At 42.7% G+C, this 22,374-nt stretch overlaps 2 protein-coding genes across 5 annotated transcripts in view; one reads left to right on the top strand and one right to left on the bottom strand.

Moving 5' to 3' along the window:
• Window positions 1-22,374, bottom strand: part of mdm2 (MDM2 proto-oncogene) — a 387,699-nt gene that overhangs the window by 188,963 nt on the left and 176,362 nt on the right. The gene's annotated exons all lie outside the window — the stretch shown is intronic.
• LOC117503946 (bile acid-CoA:amino acid N-acyltransferase-like) lies at window positions 3,487-21,698 on the top strand. 4 transcript variants are annotated; one of them, XM_034163255.1, is made up of 10 exons: window positions 3,518-3,791; window positions 3,943-4,042; window positions 9,126-9,316; window positions 9,627-9,790; window positions 13,944-14,063; window positions 14,553-14,632; window positions 14,701-14,794; window positions 20,069-20,149; window positions 20,258-20,399; window positions 21,532-21,698. In XM_034163255.1, the coding sequence occupies exons 1-10, from the start codon at window positions 3,566-3,568 to the stop codon at window positions 21,654-21,656; spliced, it is 1,323 nt and encodes a 440-aa protein (XP_034019146.1). In that variant the 5' UTR covers window positions 3,518-3,565; the 3' UTR covers window positions 21,657-21,698. The 4 variants fall into 4 exon arrangements, 3 of the variants coding, with proteins under 3 accessions (XP_034019149.1, XP_034019146.1, XP_034019148.1); XR_004558698.1 differs by lacking the exon at window positions 21,532-21,698 and having other exon boundaries at window positions 3,487-3,791; window positions 14,701-14,826; XM_034163258.1 differs by lacking the exon at window positions 21,532-21,698 and having other exon boundaries at window positions 3,494-3,791; window positions 14,701-14,813.

Genomic DNA, 22,374 nt, shown 5'->3' with positions numbered 1-22,374 from the left:
ACTTGAAGGACTCCACTCGCTCCACGCATTCGCCATTGATGTACAGTGGGGCAGGGGCAGTTTTCTTTCGACAGAAGTCCAGGATGAGTTCCTTAGTCTTTGTGATGTTTAGTGCCAAGTTGTTGGCTGCACTCCACTCGACCAGTTTTTGGACCTCATCTCTGTAGGCCGCTTCGTTTCCCCCTGTTATCAACCCCACCACTGTTGTGTCATCAGCAAATTTAACGATGATGTTCTCTGAGGGGGTGGGGGTGCAGTCAGATGTGTAGAGCGAGTAGAGAAGTGGGCTCAGCACACAGCCCTGGGGGGAGCCGGTACTGAGAGTAGGAAGGAGGAGAAGTGAGGACCAAGCTTCACCTGCTGTGGTCGGTTGACCAGGAAGTCTTTGATCCAGGAGCAGGTGGGCAGTGGGATCCCCAGGTTGGATAACTTGGGGATAAGGATGTCCGGTATTATGGTATTAAAAGCTGAGCTATAGTCAATGAAGAGCATCCTGACATAGCTCCCTTGTTTCTCCAGGTGAGTCAATGCTGAGTGAAGGGCAGTTATTATTGCATCTTCTGTGGATCTGTTAGACCGGTATGCGAACTGATGCTGGTCCAGGGTAGGGGGGAGACAAGCTTTGATGTGTCTTAGAACCAGTTTCTCAAAGCACATGGTGATGACTGGGGTGAGTGCTACCGGGCGGAAGTCATTGAGGCTGGTTGTGGGTGATTTTTTTGGGAACTGGGATGATAGTAGCGGATTTTAAGCAGGCTGGGATGAGGGCATGTTCTAGTGACAGGTTGAAAATGACAGTGAAGACCTGTGTTAGCTGGTCAGCACCTTCCCTGGTACTCCATCCGGGCCTGAAGCCTTCCTGGGGTTCACAGCCCGGAGCACTCGTCTCACGTCCTCAGCCGCTAGAGTAAGTGGGGGGGGGGGGGGGGGGGGGGGAGACTGGAGGCTGGAATGGGTTGTAGATTATCATTTAGCACAACTTTGGATGCTGTAGCTCCTCTGAAAAAGAGAGCCTTAAATCAGAAGTGCCACACTCCATGGTATAACTCACAAACTCGCAGTTTAAAGCAGATAACCCGTAAATTGGAGAGGAAGTGGTGTCTCACTAATTTAGAAGATCTTCACTTAGCCTGGAAAAAGAGTCTGTTGCTCTATAAAGCTCTATATAGCTAGGACATCTTACTACTCATCACTAATTGAAGAAAATAAGAACAACCCCAGGTTTCTTTTCAGCACTGTAGACAGGCTGACAAAGAGTCAGAGCTCTATTGAGCCGAGTATTCCTTTAACTTTAACTTGTAATGACTTCATGACTTTCTTTGCTAATAAAATTTTAACTATTAGAGAAAAAATTACTCATAACCATCCCAAAGACATATTGTTATCTTTGGCTGCTTTCAGTAATGCCAGTATTTGGTTAGACTCTTTCTCTCCGATTGTTCTGAGTTATTTTCATTAGTTACTTCCTCCAAACCATCAACATATATATTAGACACCATTCCTACCAGGCTGCTCAAGGAAGCCCTACCATTAATTAATGCTTCGATCTTAAATATGATCAATCTATCTTTATTAGCTGGCTATGTACCACAGGCTTTTAAGGTGGCAGTAATTAAACCATTACTTAAAAAGCCATCACTTGACCCAGCTATCTTAGCTAATTATAGGCCAATCTCCAACCTTCCTTTTCTCTCAAAAATTCTTGAAAGGGTAGTTGTAAAACAGCTAACTGATCATCTGCAGAGGAATGGTCTATTTGAAGAGTTTCAGTCAGGTTTTAGAATTCATCATAGTACAGAAACGGCATTAGTGAAGGTTACAAATGATCTTCTGGCCTCAGACAGTGGACTAATCTCTGTGCTTGTCCTGTTAGACCTCAGTGCTGCTTTTGATACTGTTGACAATAAAATTTTATTACAGAGATTAGAGCATGCCATAGGTATTAAAGGCACTGCGCTGCGGTGGTTTGAATCATATTTATCTAATAGATTACAATTTGTTCATGTAAATGGGGAGTCTTCTTCACAGACTAAGGTTAATTATGGAGTTCCACAAGGTTCTGTGCTAGGACCAGTTTTATTCACTTTATACATGCTTCCCTTAGGCAGTATTATTAGACGGCATTGCTTAAATTTTCATTGTAACGCAGATGATACCCAGCTTTATCTATCCATGAAGCCAGAGGACACACACCAATTAGCTAAACTGCAGGATTGTCTTACAGACATAAAGACATGGATGACCTCTAATTTCCTGCTTTTAAATTCAGATAAAACTGAAGTTATTGTACTTGGCCCCACAAATCTTAGAAACATGGTGTCTAACCAGATCCTTACTCTGGATGGCATTACCCTGACCTCTAGTAATACTGTGAGAAATCTTGGAGTCATTTTTGATCAGGATATGTCATTCAATGCACACATTAAACAAATATGTAGGACTGCTTTTTTGCATTTGCTCAATATCTCTAAAATTAGAAAGGTCTTGTCTCAGAGTGATGCTGAAAAACTAATTCATGCATTTATTTCCTCTAGGCTGGACTATTGTAATTCATTATTATCAGGTTGTCCTAAAAGTTCCCTGAAAAGCCTTCAGTTAATTAAAAATGCTGCAGCTAGAGTACTGACGGGGACTAGAAGGAGAGAGCATATCTCACCCATATTGGCCTCTCTTCATTGGCTTCCTGTTAATTCCAGAATAGAATTTAAAATTCTTCTTCTTACTTATAAGGTTTTGAATAATCAGGTCCCATCTTATCTTAGGGACCTCATAGTACCATATCACCCCAATAGAGCGCTTCGCTCTCAGACTGCAGGCTTACTTGTAGTTCCTAGGGTTTGTAAGAGTAGAATGGGAGGCAGAGCCTTCAGCTTTCAGGCTCCTCTCCTGTGGAACCAGCTCCCAATTCAGATCAGGGAGACAGACACCCTCTCTACTTTTAAGATTAGGCTTAAAACTTTCCTTTTTGCTAAAGCTTATAGTTAGGGCTGGATCAGGTGACCCTGAACCATCCCTTAGTTATGCTGCTATAGACGTAGACTGCTGGGGGGTTCCCATGATGCACTGTTTCTTTCTCTTTTTGCTCTGTATGCACCACTCTGCATTTAATCATTAGTGATTGATCTCTGCTCCCCTCCACAGCATGTCTTTTTCCTGGTTTCCTGGGCAACTGTTTGTGATTTGGCGCTATATAAATAAAATTGATTGATTGATCTATTGAACAACCAACATGCTGTTATTTTTTGTCTGGGAGCAGGAAGAGATCGTTTTAAGAGCTGCACTGAGTGAATGCGCGCTCCCGCGCCAGGGCATACAAATTCTGACAGGGAGAAGAAATTTGGCACGACACCGGCTGTTGGACTAATTAATCACCTCCTGTTGCCTTTGACATCAATTTCCCTCCCAACATGGCGGCCAGAACTACGTTCAGTGAACGAGGATGTCCCCTCTAGTGTGTTTCCATCTCTACTCTTCATTGACCTGGAAAGACTTCACAGCGAGGTCCACAATGTGGGCGTTTTTAAGAACAGCTGGGTCTTCTGTGTGGATATTGTCCACGCTGAACATGATGACGGCTGCCCACAGACGATTATCCATCATGTCTGTGACCTCGCCGCCAATTCTGTCTGTGGTTCCGTCGCGTGCGCTCGTCGATGAGACGTTCAAGGTGCAGGTGAAGAATCTGCCAGCGGGGCTTCCAGTCACGCTTCACTCGCTCTACCGGTCCGAGCAAAAAGACGACTGGGAGGCTTATGGTCACTATGTCAGCGACCACACGGGAACCGTGTCCGGTACGTTCTGCTCCTCACTCTGAAATAGTACTCACGTTTTCAAATTTCTGCTCTTTCTCCTTTCTGTCACTGAGAAAACTCACTTCATGACGTATTAAAGTATTTTTTTTTTTTCTTCTGTTTTGTTTCTTTATATTCATCCTTTTCATAGTTCCAGATGACTTTAGTTTTGGGGGAACGTACACGGGAAAAGAAGCCATGGGTTTGTTGTGGAGCATGTGTCCTGTCCCAGGCAGCCCTGAAGGGCTCAGGTTCGTCTGTGATTGTTTTTTTTTTTTTACTTTGCCAGCAAGTTTGGCGGAGGTATGTTTACACCCCTGTTTGTTTGTGAACAGCCTGGAGCCCAGAAATTTTAATCATTATGAAATTTTTACAGAGGATTCATATCCTGAGAGGCAAGAACTAATTCAGTTTTCAAGGTCGTAGGTCAAAGTCAGGAAAAATCCCTATCTCTTAACACAGAATTTTCAAAAATTCATAACTGTCAAAAATCAAAAAAAAACAAAAACATTTCTTTCATATTTGAGAGCGTTCTGCAGGATGGTATCCTTTATCGACTAACAAAATTTGATCAGAATCTGATCCAGATTATAGATTTTGTGGCCATTTAACATTGAAAACCCCATTTAATGTATATTTTCCATTATATCTTAATCAAACGTGCCCCAGTCACTCTCATATTTGAAAGTGAGGTGCAGACTGGCACTCACTATCACCTGACAAAATTTGATCCAGTGTAACAGACCGAAAAGTCCCCCCTAAAAATCGGCCCCCCTGGCTTCACTGTGCATGCGTCATTAGCCGTGGTTCACGGATTACCACCTTGTTTCTGCTTCAAACTGCACTCCAGTCATCATCTGTCTCTGTGACAGATATCTGAAGCTCTTGTACAACAATCATTTCCACATAAATTCAGCAAATATCCATCACATACATTTTTACAGACTTAATTACTCAAGAACACAGAAACATGGATTCAGCGTTCAAATGATTTATCCATATTGCCCTCCTGAAATTTTTGGATCATTAATTATTCCAGTTGTAAACAATATAAAAACAGAACAGAACAGGGAAACGCCCCACCCCAGACATTCAAGACATCACAAAACGGTAAGGGGGTAGATTCACTTGAAGCATTAGTACCACTAAATGAAATCAGACATGATTGGTTTCACACTCTGTCCATTTGTTCCAGATCCTATGAAATGTTTCTTTCTGAACTTTGAGGGAAAATATCTTCTCCATGACATAAATCTCATAAACAATTTCAGTCCACTCCTCAGTGGTGAGTGGTTCTACCTTTAATCATTTCCTTGTGATGGATTTCTTACAGGGTGCCAATAGTATATCCATCCATTTTCTTCTGCATTTATCCGGAGTCGGGTCGTGGGGGCAGCAGCTCAAGCAAAGCCGCCCAGACCTCCCGATCCACACACACCTCCCCCAGCTCCTCTGGGGGAACCCCAAGGTGTGGGAGGAGGCCCCGGGGAAGACCCAGGACACGCCAATAGTATAGCCAAGTTTTGTTTTTTTTTGTCTCTGATGTCCCATGTTTCAAATAATAAATCACCCAAATAAATAACTTCACATTTAAATGGAATGTTTACCCCAAATACATTTGTTATATGTTTGTGGATCTATTCCCACTTGTTACCTGGGAGTCGCAAAAAATATGGAAGTGTTTTGCTCCATTAGACCTATAAAGTCTCCAACAACTGTCCCCACTGCCTTGATGTCCTTTTTGCATGGGTGTGACAAAAAAATCGAGCAATATTTTTCCAACAGAACTCCTGCCATGTTTGATCTGGTTGTAACTGGCATCTTTCTTCCCAGCTCTCCTGTGAGTGTGTCACATTTGCTTCCTTTTCCCATTTCTTTGTGTAATATGTATTCTCTTGTTTGGATAATTGTATGGCACTATATCATTTTGAGATAATTTTTTTGCATGCTCTGGACTTAGTGATTAAAAAAATACCTCTATGAACCCTGACTCACCTTTTCCAAACACCTCTTTAACATTTTTGTTGAAATTATTTCTTACTTGCAGGTACCGCTTAAAAAAAAAAAAAAAAAAATCCTCTTTCTCCAGTCCATGATCCTTCTGTAGGGCTTCAAAACTCTGAAATTCCCCCTTGTGGACAAATGAGTAATAGGTAGTTAAACCTGCCATTGGTTCTATTTGGTGGAAAGTGTGTATCATAGACACACCATCTCATCATTTTTGATGCATTTCTTTATCTGCAAATTTTGACGACGTTCTGCCACAACTTCAGAAAACTGTCAGTCTTCTGGGATCTCTTGTTCTTGCGGTTTATTGTCACTTAGCAGGGCTGTTGTTGGTGTTCCCTTTATCTTTGTGCCTTCTCTTTCTTTCCATGCTGCAGTATATGTTGGTGAACACATGCAGACTAAAGGTCTCAGTTGGGCTGCATGGTGGTATTGTTGGAAGCAGGGAAGGCCCAGTCCCCCCTTTTCTTTTCTGAATTGCAATGTTTTAAATTTGATTCTGGCCTTTTAACCTTGCCACAAATACCTCACTATTAATCTGTTCCATTCTAAGAATTGCTTAGGTGGTATTTTGACTGGCAGACACTGAAAAAGCTACAGCATCCGTGGAAGAATATTCATTCTGATTGACTCCATCCGGGAAGTTAAACTTAAAAAAGGAATAACATTCCACCTATTTATATCAGACTTTACCTTTAAATTTAATGGGCCGTAATTAATGTCATACATCCTTGAGAAGTCCCGAGGCAGTGAGACACCAAAATATTTAATGAACTCAGTATTCCAGTTCCAACTGTACTTGGACTTAATTGAAGATGGAGGGTCATAGTTAAATGTTAATACTTGAGTTTATTAATTTTATAACCAGAAATTAAACCAAATTCCTCTAGCAATTTCATCAGTTTGGGGAGTGTCTGTGTAGGTTGTGTTATACTTAATAACTCCTCAGCAAAGAGGGCCAATTTTGTTCCCTGGATGTCATTTTTACTCCCTTTATGTCTGACCTCTGCCTAATCAATTGACTCATGGGTTCTATAAACAATGCAAAGAGGAGCAGCAACATACAACACCCTTATCTCGTTCCTCTTTCCAGAATAAATGAGTTGGTTAAATCTCCATTAATTTTAATTCTATGTGTTGGTTTGTTGTATAATGCTGCAAATGTGTCAATTATAGCTGCATGAATGCCAAATTTTGATTATATTTTATATAAAAATGACCACCTCACTGAATCAAATGCTTTCTCCGCATCCAACTTAATATCAGTGCTTCCAGTTTTTGGTGTGTGATCTGTCTCATAGCGTGTTTTCCTGGTGTTGTTGGTCCCAGATTGTGGAATGACCTGCCTCTCTGTATCAGGCAGGCGGATTCACCTCTAGTCTTTAAATCGCACCTTAAAACACATTTGTTTTCTTTGGCTTTTGACTAGAGGATTGATGATTTTACTGTTTTAAAGACATGTTGTTGCCACTGTTGTTTACCATGTAATTATTTTATGTCCACTGTGAATTCTTTCAACTGCTGCTGTTTGCTCTCTGCTTGTTTACTGCCGAGTGGGAGGAGGAGGGGAGGTTTTCTGAAGCCGAGTTATTTGAGAGACCTCTCTTCTGCAGTGTTCTAGCTGCGGTTAGCGGCAAATTTCTGCCTGGCTCTCAGGTTCAAATTGTCTGTTCATCGAGCACAGATTTTCTGAAAAATGAACTGAATTGTTGCTGAAAATGTGTGCTAAAAAGTTAGCTGCTTCACTGTCCCGAGGCTGTCAAATGCTATGAAACGCCAGCTCAGTGTGCAGCCAAAGAGGAGCTGAACAGAGATTCTGTCAGCTGAAAGGGAAAAAAAGTCTCCATTAAAATCCTGCGTGCGAATGTCGCTGATGATACTTACTTTACAGTTGAAAGGCTTCGTGTTTCCAAAAAGTTCGAAGTTTGCGCAGCATGAAAACAGTGAGAGAGAAAGAAAAAGAGAGAGAGAAAGACAGACAGAGAGAGGGGGACAGACAGGCAGAGGACTTGATTCTTACTCTAACACTTGCTTTGACAATGTAAAGATATGTCTCCCATATCAATAAAGCTCCACTGAAATTGAAAAGTGAGAAGAAGAGACAGACAGAGTGGTGTCCTTTCTCTCTAAGTCTATAAACATAAGGTTATAAGAGTCTATAAAGAATCAAAGTACTTAATTCTTTCACCAAAACATCAAATCTAGGCTTTCATCTTAGACCCTCTGGCAAATTGTAGCTAAACTTTAAGGTCTTCTTTTTAAGAAAATCCTAATATAAAAAACAATAATGATAATATTATAGTAAACAGAGCTCTGGTATCGGATCGGCAAAGTATCGGTACCGGCAGAAATCCAAATTCAAGTATTGGGATCGGTTCGGAAGTGAAAAATTGTGGATCGGTGCATCCCTAGCCTCAATCACTCTTATTTTTCTGCTATGGATTTACCGATACCACCAAAATTGGATGGAGGTTCAAATTTTATGCTCGTTTGTCTATTTTCCAGTTATCAGTCCTAAACCAAGTGCCAAGAAGCAATAACAAATTGTACATAGCAGAGATAACCAATGTTCTGTGAAACTTATCAGAAAAAGAATTCAGAAACCAAGAAAGTTGAAGCTTCCCCTGCAAAAAAAAAAAAAAAAAAAAAAAAAAAAACTGATTCAAGTGCATGAACTAAATACATACTCCTGACATTTGATCACATCTAATTTAGCTTATAAAAAGCCACTTCTAACAGGACTTTGACCTTGGAAAATTTTTCCAGAGTAAGATTTTGTGGAATTGGAAACTAGTGTTGGAGGTTTGTGCTGTACGAGAGCAGGTGCTTGCTTTTTTGGTGGAGGGGTTAATGCTGATACCATTGTGAGAGAGTTAAGAAAATTTTAAGATACCAATAAATTTGATGATATATTCATAAACAATGGCAATGACTCCTAACATTTCTCTATCAAATTCTTATGACAAAAATAAAATTAAGGCTTGATGTTCTACCGTTTAAAACACAAATTTTGACTGTAAATGAATGGCAGCTGGTCACTTTGCCTCTGTCTCTTGCAACTATCATGACCAAGGAGTGACAGGGGTCCCAGCCACACTCGACAGTAGACAAGCTACGTAATGACACCATTTCTAACAGCCAAAGTGTTTCTCTGCACTGGCCATTCGATAATTCTAATAATAATTATTATTATCACCATCATCATCGTATCAGCCAATATTTTCAGCCAACAGCTATATCTCGCGAGCTCCAATAAAAATCCCAGGTATCTGTTGAGAATTGGACAAAAACTAAGACATTCTCTGTGTTATTTTGTTTGCCTGTCAGGTTGAGGGTGATGAACGTCTGCAGCCCCATGCTGGTCAACATCTCAGTCTACAGAGGACATGTTGTCGAGGGTTTCAGAGATCAGGATCCTCTGGCTTCAGTGGTCACAGAGAGATGGTACATGGCACCAGGGGTCCAGAGGATTGAGATCAGAGAGGAAGAACTGCGAGGGACTTTATTTATACCTCCAGGTAAGAATACTCCACGTCTTTTTAATTTCAGGGATTCTCAAACACACGGTGATGAATTGTTAAAGTCTGTGGAGAAACACTACGGCTGTTCCTGTAGTTAGGACACAAAGTGGCATTAAATGGTTTGATGTGAGTCAGACACGCCACCCAATCTAAACCCAGTTAAACACCAATGGGAGCTTTAAGTCCAGCGCTCTCATCCACCATCATCAAAATGTGGAATGAAGGAAGCATCTCAGTGATGGTGATTCTGTTACTGAATAAATACTGCTATTTGAGTCATTTTGACATCTGTGTGATCTTCCCTCAGGTCCGGGTCCCTTCCCTGGTTTGTTGGATATGTGGGGAGGTGGTGGAGGGCTGGTGGAGTACCGCGCCTCCCTGCTGGCATCTCATGGTTTTGTCACTCTGGCACTGGATTATTATACCCCCAAAGGAGCAGATACAAGAAATACAGAGTTGAGCTTGTTTGAGGTTTGTGTCTTTTTTTTAAATTCATCATTTGCAAACTTATTTAATTACAAGTTAGATTTAGAAATTACAATCTGTTAGATTCCATTGTCCCCTCACTCATGAACAAGACCCCGAGGTACTTGAACGCCTTCACTTGGGGCAAGACCTTATTCCCTACTCGGAGTAGGCAAGCCATCAGTTTCCTGCTGAGAACCATGGCCTCAGATTTAGAGGTGCTGATCCTCATCCCAGCTGCTTCACACTTGGCTGTGAACCTATCCAGTGAGTGTTGGAGGTCACCGGCCGATGAAGCCAACAGGACCACATCATCTGCAAAAAGCAGTGATGAGACCCTGAGCCCACCAAACAGGAAACCCTCCTCCCCCGACTACGCCTCGATATCCTGTCCATGAATATCACAAACAGGATCGGTGACAAGACGCAGCCCTGGCAGAGGCCAACCCCCACCAGAAACGAGTCCAGCTTACTGCCGAGAACCCGAACACAGCTCTCGCTTTGTGAGTACAGAGATTAGATGGCCCTGAGAAGGGACCCCTCAGTTCATACTCCCGCAGCACCTCCCACAGTATCTCCTGGGGTACCCGATCATATGCCTTCTCCAAATCCACAAAACACATGTAGACTGGGTGGGCAAACTCCCAGGCCCCCTCCAGGATCCTCGTGAGAGGGAAGAGCTGGTCGGTTGTTCCACGACCAGAACAGAACCCACATTGTTCCTTTTCAATCAGAGGTTCAACTATCAGCCAAACCCTCCTTTCCAGCACCCTGGAGTAGACTTTATCAGGGATGCTGAGTAGTCTGATGCCCCTGTAACTGGCACACACTCTCTGGTCTCCTTTTTTAAATATGGGGATCAGCACCCCGGTTCGCCACTCCTTAGGCACTGTCCCACACCTCAACGCAATGTTGAGGAGACGTCTCATCCAAGACATTCCCTCCACACCCAGAGCCTTCAGCATTTCTGGATGGATCTCATCAACCCCCGGGGCCTTGCTACTGCAGAGTTGTTTGACTACCTCAGTGACTTCCACCAGGGAAATTGATGATGATCCTCCATCAACTTCCAGCTCTGCCCCTACTATAGAGGGCACTAGAGTCTGTTGCAAGACTTCCTCAAAGTGTTCCTTCCAGTGCCGGATTACATTTTCAGTTGAGGTCAAGAGTCCCATCCTTACTATAGACAGCTTGGATGGTTCCCCGTTTAACCCCTCCTGAGGTGCCTCATGGTCCACCAGAAACACCTTGGTGCCGACCAAAAGTCCTTCTCCGTGATTACTCTGAACACCTCCCACACCCGCTTTGTCTCCTTCACAGCAGAATCTGCTGCCCTTCGGGCCTGGTGGGACCTTGCAACTGCCTCTGGAGTCCTACGAGATATATCCAGAAGGACTTCTTCAGTTGGAAGGCTTCCCTGACCACCGCTGTTCACCAGAATGTTGGAGTGTTGTCACTCCTTGAGGCACCTAAGACCTTCAGGCCACAGCTCCTCACTGTGCCTTCAGCAATGGAAGCTTTGAACCTTGTCCCATCTGGTTCAATGCCCCCAACCTCCACAGGGATGCTAGAGAAGCGCCGACGAGAGGTGTGAGGTGAAGTTCTGTTGGCCAGTGAACTTCTCTAGACGTTCCCAGTTCACCCACACTGTCCATTTGGGCTTACCAGGTCTGTCCAGTCCTCCTCCACCCTCTGATCCAACTCACCACCAGATGGTGATCAGTTGACAGCTCTGCCCCTCTCTTCACCTGAGCAGGGCTGTGAAATAAAAATTGTGAAAGCCGAGGAAAATTTGCAGGGGGTCTGGGGGGGGTACAGCTCCCCAGGAGCCGGGGTCTAGGGCCCTGTGGGGCCCCAGAATTAAATTTTTATCTAATGATACTTTTTCAGCATCTCCTGGAAGAACAAATCTCAAAATTATTGGATATTTAAATGATCCTATATTCAACCTTTTATTTGACCTGTCAGTGATGATGTTGAAATAACAGAATATGACGTGGAAGTTCGACCTGGAATGATTTTCCTTTTAATTGTAAACCAAATTATGCATTAACTCAGAACAATTAAACTACATGAAATTTATGAAGACTGAAATCACTGTTACAGCATTTCAAAAACCACAGCTAAAGCTTGGAGAATATTTGGAAAATCATCGTAAAATATTAACATATCTTATAGTAAAAAGTCACTTATATTTGTGTAAATTCATGCAGCCTAAATCCATTCAAAGCCACAATGTCTTTTTTACAATGAAAGTAAGTCTAGATTAGTGAAAAAGTCACATAATCTTGTCTAAAATCCTGTTTGAACAGCACAATGTTTATTTTCCAGGGAGAGAAAAATTCTTACCATGTTTCCTGAGGGCACAGTTCACTTTTCCCGTTTCTTTTATCTTTCAGGTGTATTGATGAAGCCAGCGACAATTCCACGGATTCTTGTCCTTTTAAGACTTTTTCAAACCGTCTTTCTCGCCATCTTTTCTCTGTGCGACGTCGCTCCGTGACACAGACATGCTGCATAAATCTTCTTTTAAAAACTTGAAAGCTCTAAAAGTTTGGGATGTCCACATGCTAAGTTTAGCTTAAGCGTCGCACAGGAGCCACACAGCGTCGCCGCAGCAACCAACCAGTCCTGCTTTACGACAGCTGCCGTAACAGCTACACTTTGAGTGGCATTTTTCCTCCGCGAAACTCCACGGATCCAAGGAAACTGATTTGTATCTGTAACACACAGATCAGTGTCCGCGGACTTATAAAACTTACACAATGTCGTAAAAAAAGAGAACGCTTTGCAATAAGCATTTTAAAAACTCAGTGATGTTCACGATTAAAGAGTACATCACTAACCCCCCACCCATGATGAAATCCATGGAATTCCGCGGATCCGCAGAGTTTTCACAGCCCTGCTGAGTGTCCAGAACATGCGGCCTCAGATCAGATGACAGGATCACAAAATCAATCATCGGCCTTATGATCAAACATGGTGTTCGTTATGGACAGTCCATGACCAGCACAGAAGTCCACTAACAAATGAACACTGTTGTAGATCAGGGAGGCCATTCCCATTCACATGTGCATTGAAGTCATCCAGCAGAACAATGGAGTCCCCCACCGGAGCCCCATACAGGACTACATTTAGGGACTCCAAGAGGGCCGAATATTCCAAACTGCTGTTTGGTGCATACACACAAACAGCAGTCAGAGTTTTACCCCCTGCCACCCAAAGGCACAGTGAGGCAACCCTCTCATCTAACGGGGAAAAGTACAATGTAGCGGCACTCAGCTGGAGGTTGGTGAGTATCCCCACACCCGCCCGGCACCTCACACCCTGGTCAACTCCAGAGAAGAATAAGGTCCAACCCCTATCAAGGAGAGTGCTTCCAGAGCTGAGGCTGTGCGTGGAGGCAAGGCCCACCAGATCTAGCTAGTAGTGCTCCACCTCCCACACAAGCTCCGGCTCGTGTTCTCACAGTGAGGTGATGTTCTATGTCCCCAGAGTTAGCCTCTGCTGCCCAGGTCTGGTCCGTCAAGCCCATCAACTTTCACTGCCACCCGTAGGACAGCGCACCTGACACCAGTGGTTCCCCCTGCAGGTGGTGGGCCCACAGGGTGGCGATGGAAAGTCCACGTTTCCTTTTTGGGCTGTGCCCGACCAGGCTTCGTGGCAAGCCCAGCCTCCAGGTGCTTGCTGATGGGCCCTCCATCCAGGCCTGGCTCCAGAAAGGGACCCCAGGCTTCCTCCAGTTTGGGTCACATTTCCTCTTCCACGATTTCTCATGGTGTCATTGTAAGCTATTCTTAGTCTGGTCCCTCACCTGAGACCAGTTTCCTATGGGAGACCCTGCCAGGAGCACAAAGGCTCCAGACAACACAGCTCTCAGGTTCTTAGGGACACACAAACCTCTCCACCATGATACAGGGACAGAAGTGAAATGATGTCATACTAAAATGGTTTTGTTTGTGCATCCTGTACACAGCAGGTTCCTTCAAACAGTGCTGTGGGTGTCCAAAACGTGACCACAAAACATAATTAAGGCGGGGAAAAAAATAAAAACAGTCACAATGCCGTCATCATCAGTCTTCTTGCTCGAGTATATTCACACATCACTGAAGCTGAGAAATGTAAATCCACTTTTTAAATTCTTGTTTTCTCTGCACAGTCTGCCTTTAATGTCATCAAGGACCATCCCAAAGTCATCCAGGACCGAGTTGGAATTTTTGGTCTTTCCCTTGGAGCGGTGGTGACTCTGAATCTGGCAGCTTTGAGCACCGTCATCAATGTACGTAAAGAGAAAATGTCTGCTGTGAAATCATTTTCATCCGTGCGCTCGGGGCTGGGAGTCTGCAAGTTTTACAACAGGTGGAGGCTGTTGGATAAACGATGGATTAACAATGTTCAGCACAAAATGGCTCAGTGAAGTTGGAACCACTGTGAGGCTTGAAGAACGTCAACACTATGGCATTCTGGGAAACAATTTACAGATTCACGTCTTCAGGTGTTATTCACTTAAAAGGTTTCTGCTCATTAACTCTTGGGCTCCTTCTTGGTTTTACAACAGAACGGTACATTTTGTGTCGATAGAAAATGGAATGAACACACACACCTGTTAATGTTCAATAAATTTGCTTTATGGGAAACGTTTGAGAACCACCAGTTTGTCAGAAAACACAGCTTCAATCAGTCGTCTTTTTCTGGACTCAAAACCTGCAGACTCTGGTTCTCAGGTGTGGAACCATCACCTCACAGTGTGTCACTGTTTCTGTTCCAGCCTCGCTGTTGTGTTTGCATCAATGGAAACCATTTAAATTTGGTGAAAGGCCTCAACACCATCTCAAACCTTCTTTCCAGGTAGGTGTTCTGCTCGTTTGGAACATCAACACAAACAGAACCACAGTAACGAGAACGTGTTTTGTCAGTAACTATCACAGATTACACGTGGACGAGCAGAATCGACACATATGGCGACAGATCGGTGAAGCGCTGCTCAACGATCCCGAGCAGAAACTGGACGTAAGAACAAGACGCACTGGTAACACACAGTGGTTTGTCACACACTGACTTTACCATTTAAATTTTACACTGGGAGGTGATGGTCTAGTGTTTAAGCATTGTGGCCCAGTCACACGGCACACGACAATTCCTGAACAAAGGAAAAAGTAAAAAAGTCAATTCATTGAGAAAAGGTGGACGAACAAGCTTTATCACCGAATAGCCTGTGAAGCAAGAGCGCAAAAGGGACGAAAGATGAACCAAACGAAACCAAAGCTAACGATCTTGACGCTTTAAGCGAAACGCGCCTGGAGCCACAGCTGGAGCCGTGTGTGTCTGCATCTCTGAGTTCCAGGATTCAGCTCTGGGATGGAGCTCATAGTGCCTGAGTCCTGGAGAAACTGCAAACAGAAGCCGTGGAGATCTGTGTGCACGTCGGTGGGACCACCTGCTTTGGTTCCTCGTCCAGAACAAAAGCAGGATCATCTCCATCATCAGAACTCTCACTGTCTGACGACATGCTGCGCGCGCCGTCTTGCTCCAATTTAAAAAAAAAAAATAAAAATAAAAAAAAAAACTCTGGTGTGCCGTGGTCACTGCTGTATCACTGTATTGCGTTTTGAATATATCAGAGCAGTAAATTGATCAGTCTGTGTGAATGCTGACCATTGACTACCCATGTGTGGTTATTTCAACCAGCTGCAGCTGATCCACGTGAATTCTGCCTTTGAGAACAGCTCTTATATAATCATTTGAATTATCTACCTGTTGCCACATGTACGGAAGGGCTGGATTATCAATCCTACACTATACTGTTATATTTAATAAAAAATAATAAGCGCACGCAGCAGCTGCTGCTGCCTCTGACACTGAGTTCAAGTACCATTGGAAATTACACAACTTTTTTGTTGTTTCAAATTCAGCAGTTGCTTGTGGCAAAATAATTAATTGTATCTACACAAAAGATTAATTCCGGCCAAGGTGCCTGAGCCCACTGATGCTGACCCCCACCCAGATAAAAATAATCCAAGCAAACAGGCTGAGTTTGCCCTGTACTTTCCGATGGAACATAAACGCAGCGTCAACAGCAACGCTCACAAACGGCTTCTGCACTGTGTGAAAACATTCAGCTGGTCGAACGAAGTTAAACTAAACAATACCGTTACAAAAACTAAGCAGATGATTAAAAAATGTCAAGAACGACAGCAAAACGAAATACAGACTAATTGAGGTTTTCATTGCCCTTCGTTCAAAATTTTCAACAGTTTAAAAATCCTGACGAAGCGCCAGCTGCAGGAGCGAAGGTTAAACGATGTCAACGAAAGTCCAGATTTCTGGTTTCGTTTGGGGTTTGTTGCCCTTTAAGTGCTGTGTGACCGGGCCATTGGGCTTCAGGCCAGAGGATCCTCAATTCAAAACCCAGCCAGCCTAGAAAGTCACAAGGTCCTTAATCCTCAAGTTCCTCCCAGTGTGTAGTGAGCACCTTGCATGGCAGCACCCTGACATTGGTGTGTGAGTCTCTGTGTGAATGGATGAATGTGAGATGTCATTGTAAAGCACTCTGAGCTTCTGATGCAGACAGAAAAGTAGGGATGGGTATCAGGAACTGGTTCTTTTTGGGTATTGTTAAGAAATTATTCGATCCATCGACATCAAGAGCCTTTTTGCTTAACAATTCACTTATTGGTCCTTCAGAGTGGCCGTTCTTTTTGGGGGTGTTTGTCTGGGAAATGATCATTTCTCTACATTGATTACAGACCCTGCAGCGGGTCTGTAATCAACCGTTTGTGCAGCGCAGCTTTGCTTTGAACCTTGAATCAATGAAGCAGTGCTTCGATCGGCTGCTTCGGTGGTTCTTTGTTTAATTTCGCTTTATCTTAATTTTTCCCCGCTAAAACCCTAAAGAGCATATGTCTGTGAGTAATAATTACCTTTTATATGTTAAACTGACCTGTTATGGTCTTCTGAAACAGTTGATGTATTTTATAACTTAAAAATGGGACCGATGCTAACACATTAGCATGTCTATGGCATTTTCAATGTTAAAGTTAGCATTAAGCTGTTCACATCTCAACATCTGTATAATAATTAATGGCTCAGCACTTGTCGTCATAAGACTCAAATGTGTTACAAATTGTAATTTTTTTTTATTTATTTTTATTTATATATTAATAACAGCAGCAACAACCATAACAGTAATTATAATGCATGCTACAATGCAATTTTAGAGAAAGAGACAAAAAGAACCTGATAAAACAAAACACAACAGAAAGATAAAACCAACTAACAATGAACATAAATAAGTGTTTCCTGTGAACACCTAGTGACTCTTACACCTCCACTTCATCCCTGTTTTATTTAGGTTTAATGACAATTTGTTTCGGTCAAACCATATTTTCAAAGTGTTAATTTTTTCAGTGATTTCCTCCAGAACTATCTGCCAAGTTAGAAAACTGCTGCATCCTAGTAAGAGCAGAATACTACTGGAATGAATTTGAATAAGGAAAGTTGTTTTTTTTTTTTCCTCACTAAATGGATGCTGCACTCACTGCAGTTTATCGTCTGGAATAGTCCCAGATTGCATTTCAGAGCTTCCAGAATTCAAACATTTTCGTGCAGGTGGTGTTGGGGGTAATTTTGGGTTACAGCTTTTTTTTTTTGTTTTTCATCACATTCATCCCTGAATATGTCAATGGTGAGTCACTTTTGTGCAGATTAAAGTCACTAACTGGGACTTCTGTCTTGTTGGGAGAAAGAAACGAGAATCATCCTCTGTTCTGTTCACACAGCTCCAAACGCTGTGTGGCTCTCTGCCGAGTCAAGTTAGAACGATAGAATCCAGTCGGAATTAATAACTTCAAAGCGAAACGCAGTTTAAATCAATTGACACCTCTTTCCAAATGTTGTAATACAAACTACAATCGATCAAAACTTTTTTTTTTCCTCCCAAAATGAGACATCCTGCGCTGACGTGCAACAGCTGGCTGAGCTCAGCTCAGAGGTACGGAGAGACATTCATGCCAGAATGTCTGAAAGGAAGTGCTTTTGGCAAAAACTACAGATTTTATTTATTTTTATTTATGTCCAGAGATCGAGGATTCAGTGATCAATTTAAAATGTTGTTGATATAGAAAACCTGTAAAGCCTACTTTTAGTACACAGAAAATTCACAAGAGGTATCGATAAGGAAATTGATAAGGAATCAGATCGATAAACGGAATCGATATTGATAAAATCTTACCAATACCCATCCCTATAGAAAAGTGCTTTATCAATGCACTCCATGTAAAAGTGTTAAATGTGTTGATCAGATCCTCCAAAAAGTTGTGATGCTGGAATTTTTGCAACTAATTAAAAGAACTCAACCATACGAGGGCTGTCAATAAAGTAACGGTCCTTTTTATTTTTTTCAAAAACTATATGGATTTCATTCATATGTTTTTACGTCAGACATGCTTGAACCCTCGTGCGCATGCGTCAGTTTTTCCACGCCTGTCGGTGACGTCATTCGCCTGTGAGCACTCCTTGTGGGAGGAGTTGTCCAGCCCCTCGTCGGAATTCCTTTGTCTGAGAAGTTGCTGAGAGACTGGCACTTTGTTTGATCAAGCTTTTTTCTAAACCTGTGAGACACATCGAAGTGGACACGGTTCGAAAAATTAAGCTGGTTTTCGGTGAAAATTTTAACGGCTGATGAGAGATTTTGAGGTGATACTGTCGCTTTAAGGACTTCCCACGGTGCGAGACGTCGCTCAGCGCTCTCAGCCGCCATCGTCAGCCTGTTCAAGCTGAAAACCTCCACATTTCAGGCTCTATTGATCCAGGACGTCCTGAGAGAACAGAGAAGTTTCAGAAGAAGTCGGTTTCAGCATTTTATCCGGATATTCCACTGTTAAAGGAGATTTTTTTAATGAAAGACGTGCGGATGGGTCCGCGCGTCGGGACGCAGCCGCCGCGACGCTCCGCCACAGGAAAAACACCTCTGTTGAAAGCCTTAAGGACAAGTTGGAACATGTCCTGCCTGTTAAACAATTTCTCATATACTCACTCCACTGAAAGCCATCAAAAGCCGCCTGGATTTTAACAAATGGTTATCAACACGGAGGTGTTTTTCCTGTGCCGCCGCACCGCGTCGGCTGCGTCCCGACGCGCGGACCCGTCCGCACGTCTTTCATTAAAAAAATCTCCTTTAACAGTGGAATATCCGGATAAAATGCTGAAACCGACTTCTTCTGAAACTTCTCTGTTCTCTCACGACGTCCTGGATCAATAGAGCCTGAAATGTGGAGGTTTTCAGCTTGAACAGGCTGACGACGGCGGCTGAGAGCGCTGCACGACGTCTCGCACCATGGGAAGTCCTTAAAGCGACAGAATCACCTCAAAATCTCTCATCAGCCGTTAAAATTTTCACTGAAAACCAGCTTAATTTTTCGAACCGTGTCCACTTCGATGTGTCTCACAGGTTTAGAAAAAAGTTTGATCAAACAACGTGCCAGTCTCTCAGCAACTTCTCAGACAAAGGAATTCTGACGAGGGGCTGGACGACTCCTCCCACAAGGAGTGCTCACAGGCGAATGACGTCACCGACAGGCTTGGAAAAACTCACGCATGCGCACGAGGGTTCAAGCATGTCTGACGTAAAAACATATGAATGAAATCCATATAGTTTTTGAAAAAAATAAAAAGGACCGTTACTTCATTGACAGCCCTCGTATATACATATGGTGAAACTGAAATATACACTCAACGGCCACTTTATTAGGTACACCTTCCTAGTACCAGGTTGGACCTTTAGCCTTCAGAACTGGCACAGATTGAACAAGGTTTTGGAAACATTCCTCAGAGATGTTGGTCCATATTGAGGCGATGTGCACGTGTGTGTGTGTGTATGTATATATATATATATATATATATACATACACTCCCGGCGTGTAGAGAGCGCCTTGTATGTCAGCAATCTCACATTGGGGTGAATGTGAGGCATTATTAGAGATGGAAAAGCGGTATATAAATGCAGTCCATATATATATATATACACACACACATTTCATCGCAACTCTCTGGAGGTACAGGTTAAAGATGCACAGACCACTGATTTGTTGATAATTAGCAGGTGTGCACATAACTGGTGCGTGCTAAAAATAAATGATGTGCAGCAGAAAACACAGATACCTGAGCTCCGGTTATGTGCACGCAGAGTAATTGGCATTGTTTGAAATTGGCTGCATGTGGCGAGTTTTTAAACATAATGTTGAAGTGTGAATCCTAAAAACATTAACTTGTGGTTCCGTCTTGTAGGTGGGGAGGATAAAGTGTCCAGTGTTGCTGGTAAACGGTCACGATGATCAGAACTGGTCCACAGTCAAGTGTTCGGAGGACGTAAGTAAATATTAAAAAATCACACGTAAAGCTCTAAAGTATCCAGTAGCGGTGCAGCACAAAAAAACATTCATTATGTGCTGTTACGTTTTGACCTTTGACCCTCAGATGGCTCAGTTGATGCGTGCAGCTGGAAACGATCACCTGCTGACGTTGCTGAATTACCCCGACGCTGGACATCTGATTGAGCCACCGTTTTCGCCTCACTTCAGAGCCACCAACTTTAAATCCAACCTCCAAACAGGAAAAGGTAATGTATCCTCTGCCCCTGTCATGTGGAGTCCTGCAAGGCTGTATTCTAAGCCCTCTCCTTTTCTCTCTTTATATCCTCCCACTCGGGAATTAGGAAGCATGGTATTCTTTTCCACTGTTACGCAGATGACTGTCAGATGTTTTTGCCTCTTAAAAAGAATGATGCACAAAAGCCTGAATGACTTTGAATTTTTCACATTTTAAGCACAAGAAAACTGAAGTGATGGTTTTTTGTGGCACCATCAACATGACAAATCTAGGGGTTAAAAGTGCATGCTGATCTGAAATTCAATAGTCAGATTAGGGCCATTGTTAAATGCAGCTTTTTCCATTTGAAGCAACTGGTCAAAATAAAGCCAATTCTTTTGAGACACCGTAATCCAGGCCTTTATTACTACTCAGCTGTATTACTGCAACTCACTATATGTGGGGGTTAGTGCGTTCTCCATTGCCCATCTTCAGATGGTACAAAACGCTGCTGCATGTCTTTTTTTTTTTTTTAAATGGGTACATGTAAATATGAGCACATTTCCCCCATTTTAGCCTCACTCCACTGGCTGCCCAACATTTTAGGATTCATTTTCAAATTCTTTTTGTTTTTAAATCCCTGAATGCTCTTGCCCCACCCAACCTCTCTGAACTCCTGCACCCTTATAAACCCACCCACTCTCTCAGGTCAGATGAGCTCCTGAGTGTGCTGAGATTCAGTACTGCAGCTCCAAAATCATTTAAACAACCTACCTCATGAGATGAGACGGGCCTCATCTCTGTCTGCTTTTAAATCTCTTCTGAAAACCCATTTGACACCTAGTGAGACATCAAATTCATTCATTTATTGTATGGTTGTTATTTTTATCTTATTCATGTTTTATGGCTTTTAATTATTTTAGTTGTATTTTGTGTACAATTTTATATGAATTATGTCTTTTATGATGATTTGTATTTTCTGTACAGCACTTTGGTCCGCTATGGTTGTTTTAAAGTGCTTAAAAAATATAGCTGGTTGGTTGGTTTGTTGGTTCTGTCATGCGTGGGTAGCTGGCGCTCCTGAATGCCGAGCGGCTGCGTGTTTGTTGGATTAAATCCTGTCCGTCAGCACCATCAGAAAACGTTCTGTGTTTGTGTTGCAGTGGTTATGCTTTGGGGAGGACAAACCAAACCTCATTCAGATGCTCAAGAAGATGCTTGGAAGAAGATTTTGGTTTTTCTGGAGCAGAATCTGTACTATAGCCCAGGTCTCAAAGCCAGACTGTGAAGGATCACAGAAACACAGGAAGCTCATAATCGATCACAGAAACATTGATTCTAATAAGGAGGCGGAGATTCACCTCCTCTGCTTTATCTTCATCCTTTCCCACTTCTGAGGGTGTCAGGATTCTGGATTTAGATTTTCCACACTTCCCAGTTGCTCCAGCTCTTGGATCTTCACTGAGTTGGACTGCACCTGGAGAAAGGTCAACTGAAGTGTCTTGCTCAATAGTCCGTGGGCTAGGGTGGGTTACCATGCACCCCCCCAGGACTCATCGCCATTGGTGTTTTTTGATGCTCTTGGGTATATAAAAGAAGACTAAAGACGTTAACAGTGAAAATTTTGGGATGCAACCACCCTTCTGATAGAAATTCTAGAGTAACCCTCAAGAGATTACCCAAAAATGCAAAAATGTGTTTTTTTTAAACCTAACATTGTAGCTTCCTTATACCTTTATTGTTAACAGCAGGAAAAAAAAAGTTGATTTGCCTCTATGTGGACACCTTTTGGATGTACAAAACAACAAACTAAATTTAAAAATCTCATCTACTTTAGACACAGTAGCTGTTTTACAAAATAGTCTATTCGTTAACTTATAGTTGCAGTTTTGACAAAAATATAACCCAAAAGTTTTTTGGCAGCTACTCGTATCTACAATTTGGGATTTTATTGACTTTAGGTCTTGAGTACAATGTCTTGGGAACAATTTAAGCCATCAATGACT

The sequence above is a fragment of the Thalassophryne amazonica genome, chromosome 22 (genome assembly GCF_902500255.1).
Source record: "Thalassophryne amazonica chromosome 22, fThaAma1.1, whole genome shotgun sequence".
Lineage (NCBI taxonomy): Eukaryota > Metazoa > Chordata > Actinopteri > Batrachoidiformes > Batrachoididae > Thalassophryne > Thalassophryne amazonica.
This window is presented reverse-complemented; position numbering and strand designations above follow the sequence as displayed.

Coding starts and splice junctions, on each gene's coding strand:
- LOC117503946 (XM_034163255.1), top strand. CDS start 3,566: ATGATGACGGCTGCCCACAGACGATTATCCATCATGTCTGTGACCTCG. Junction 9,317..9,626: donor GACTTTATTTATACCTCCAG/GTAAGAATACTC, acceptor ATCTTCCCTCAG/GTCCGGGTCCCTTCCCTGGT. Junction 14,064..14,552: donor CTTTGAGCACCGTCATCAAT/GTACGTAAAGAG, acceptor TTTCTGTTCCAG/CCTCGCTGTTGTGTTTGCAT.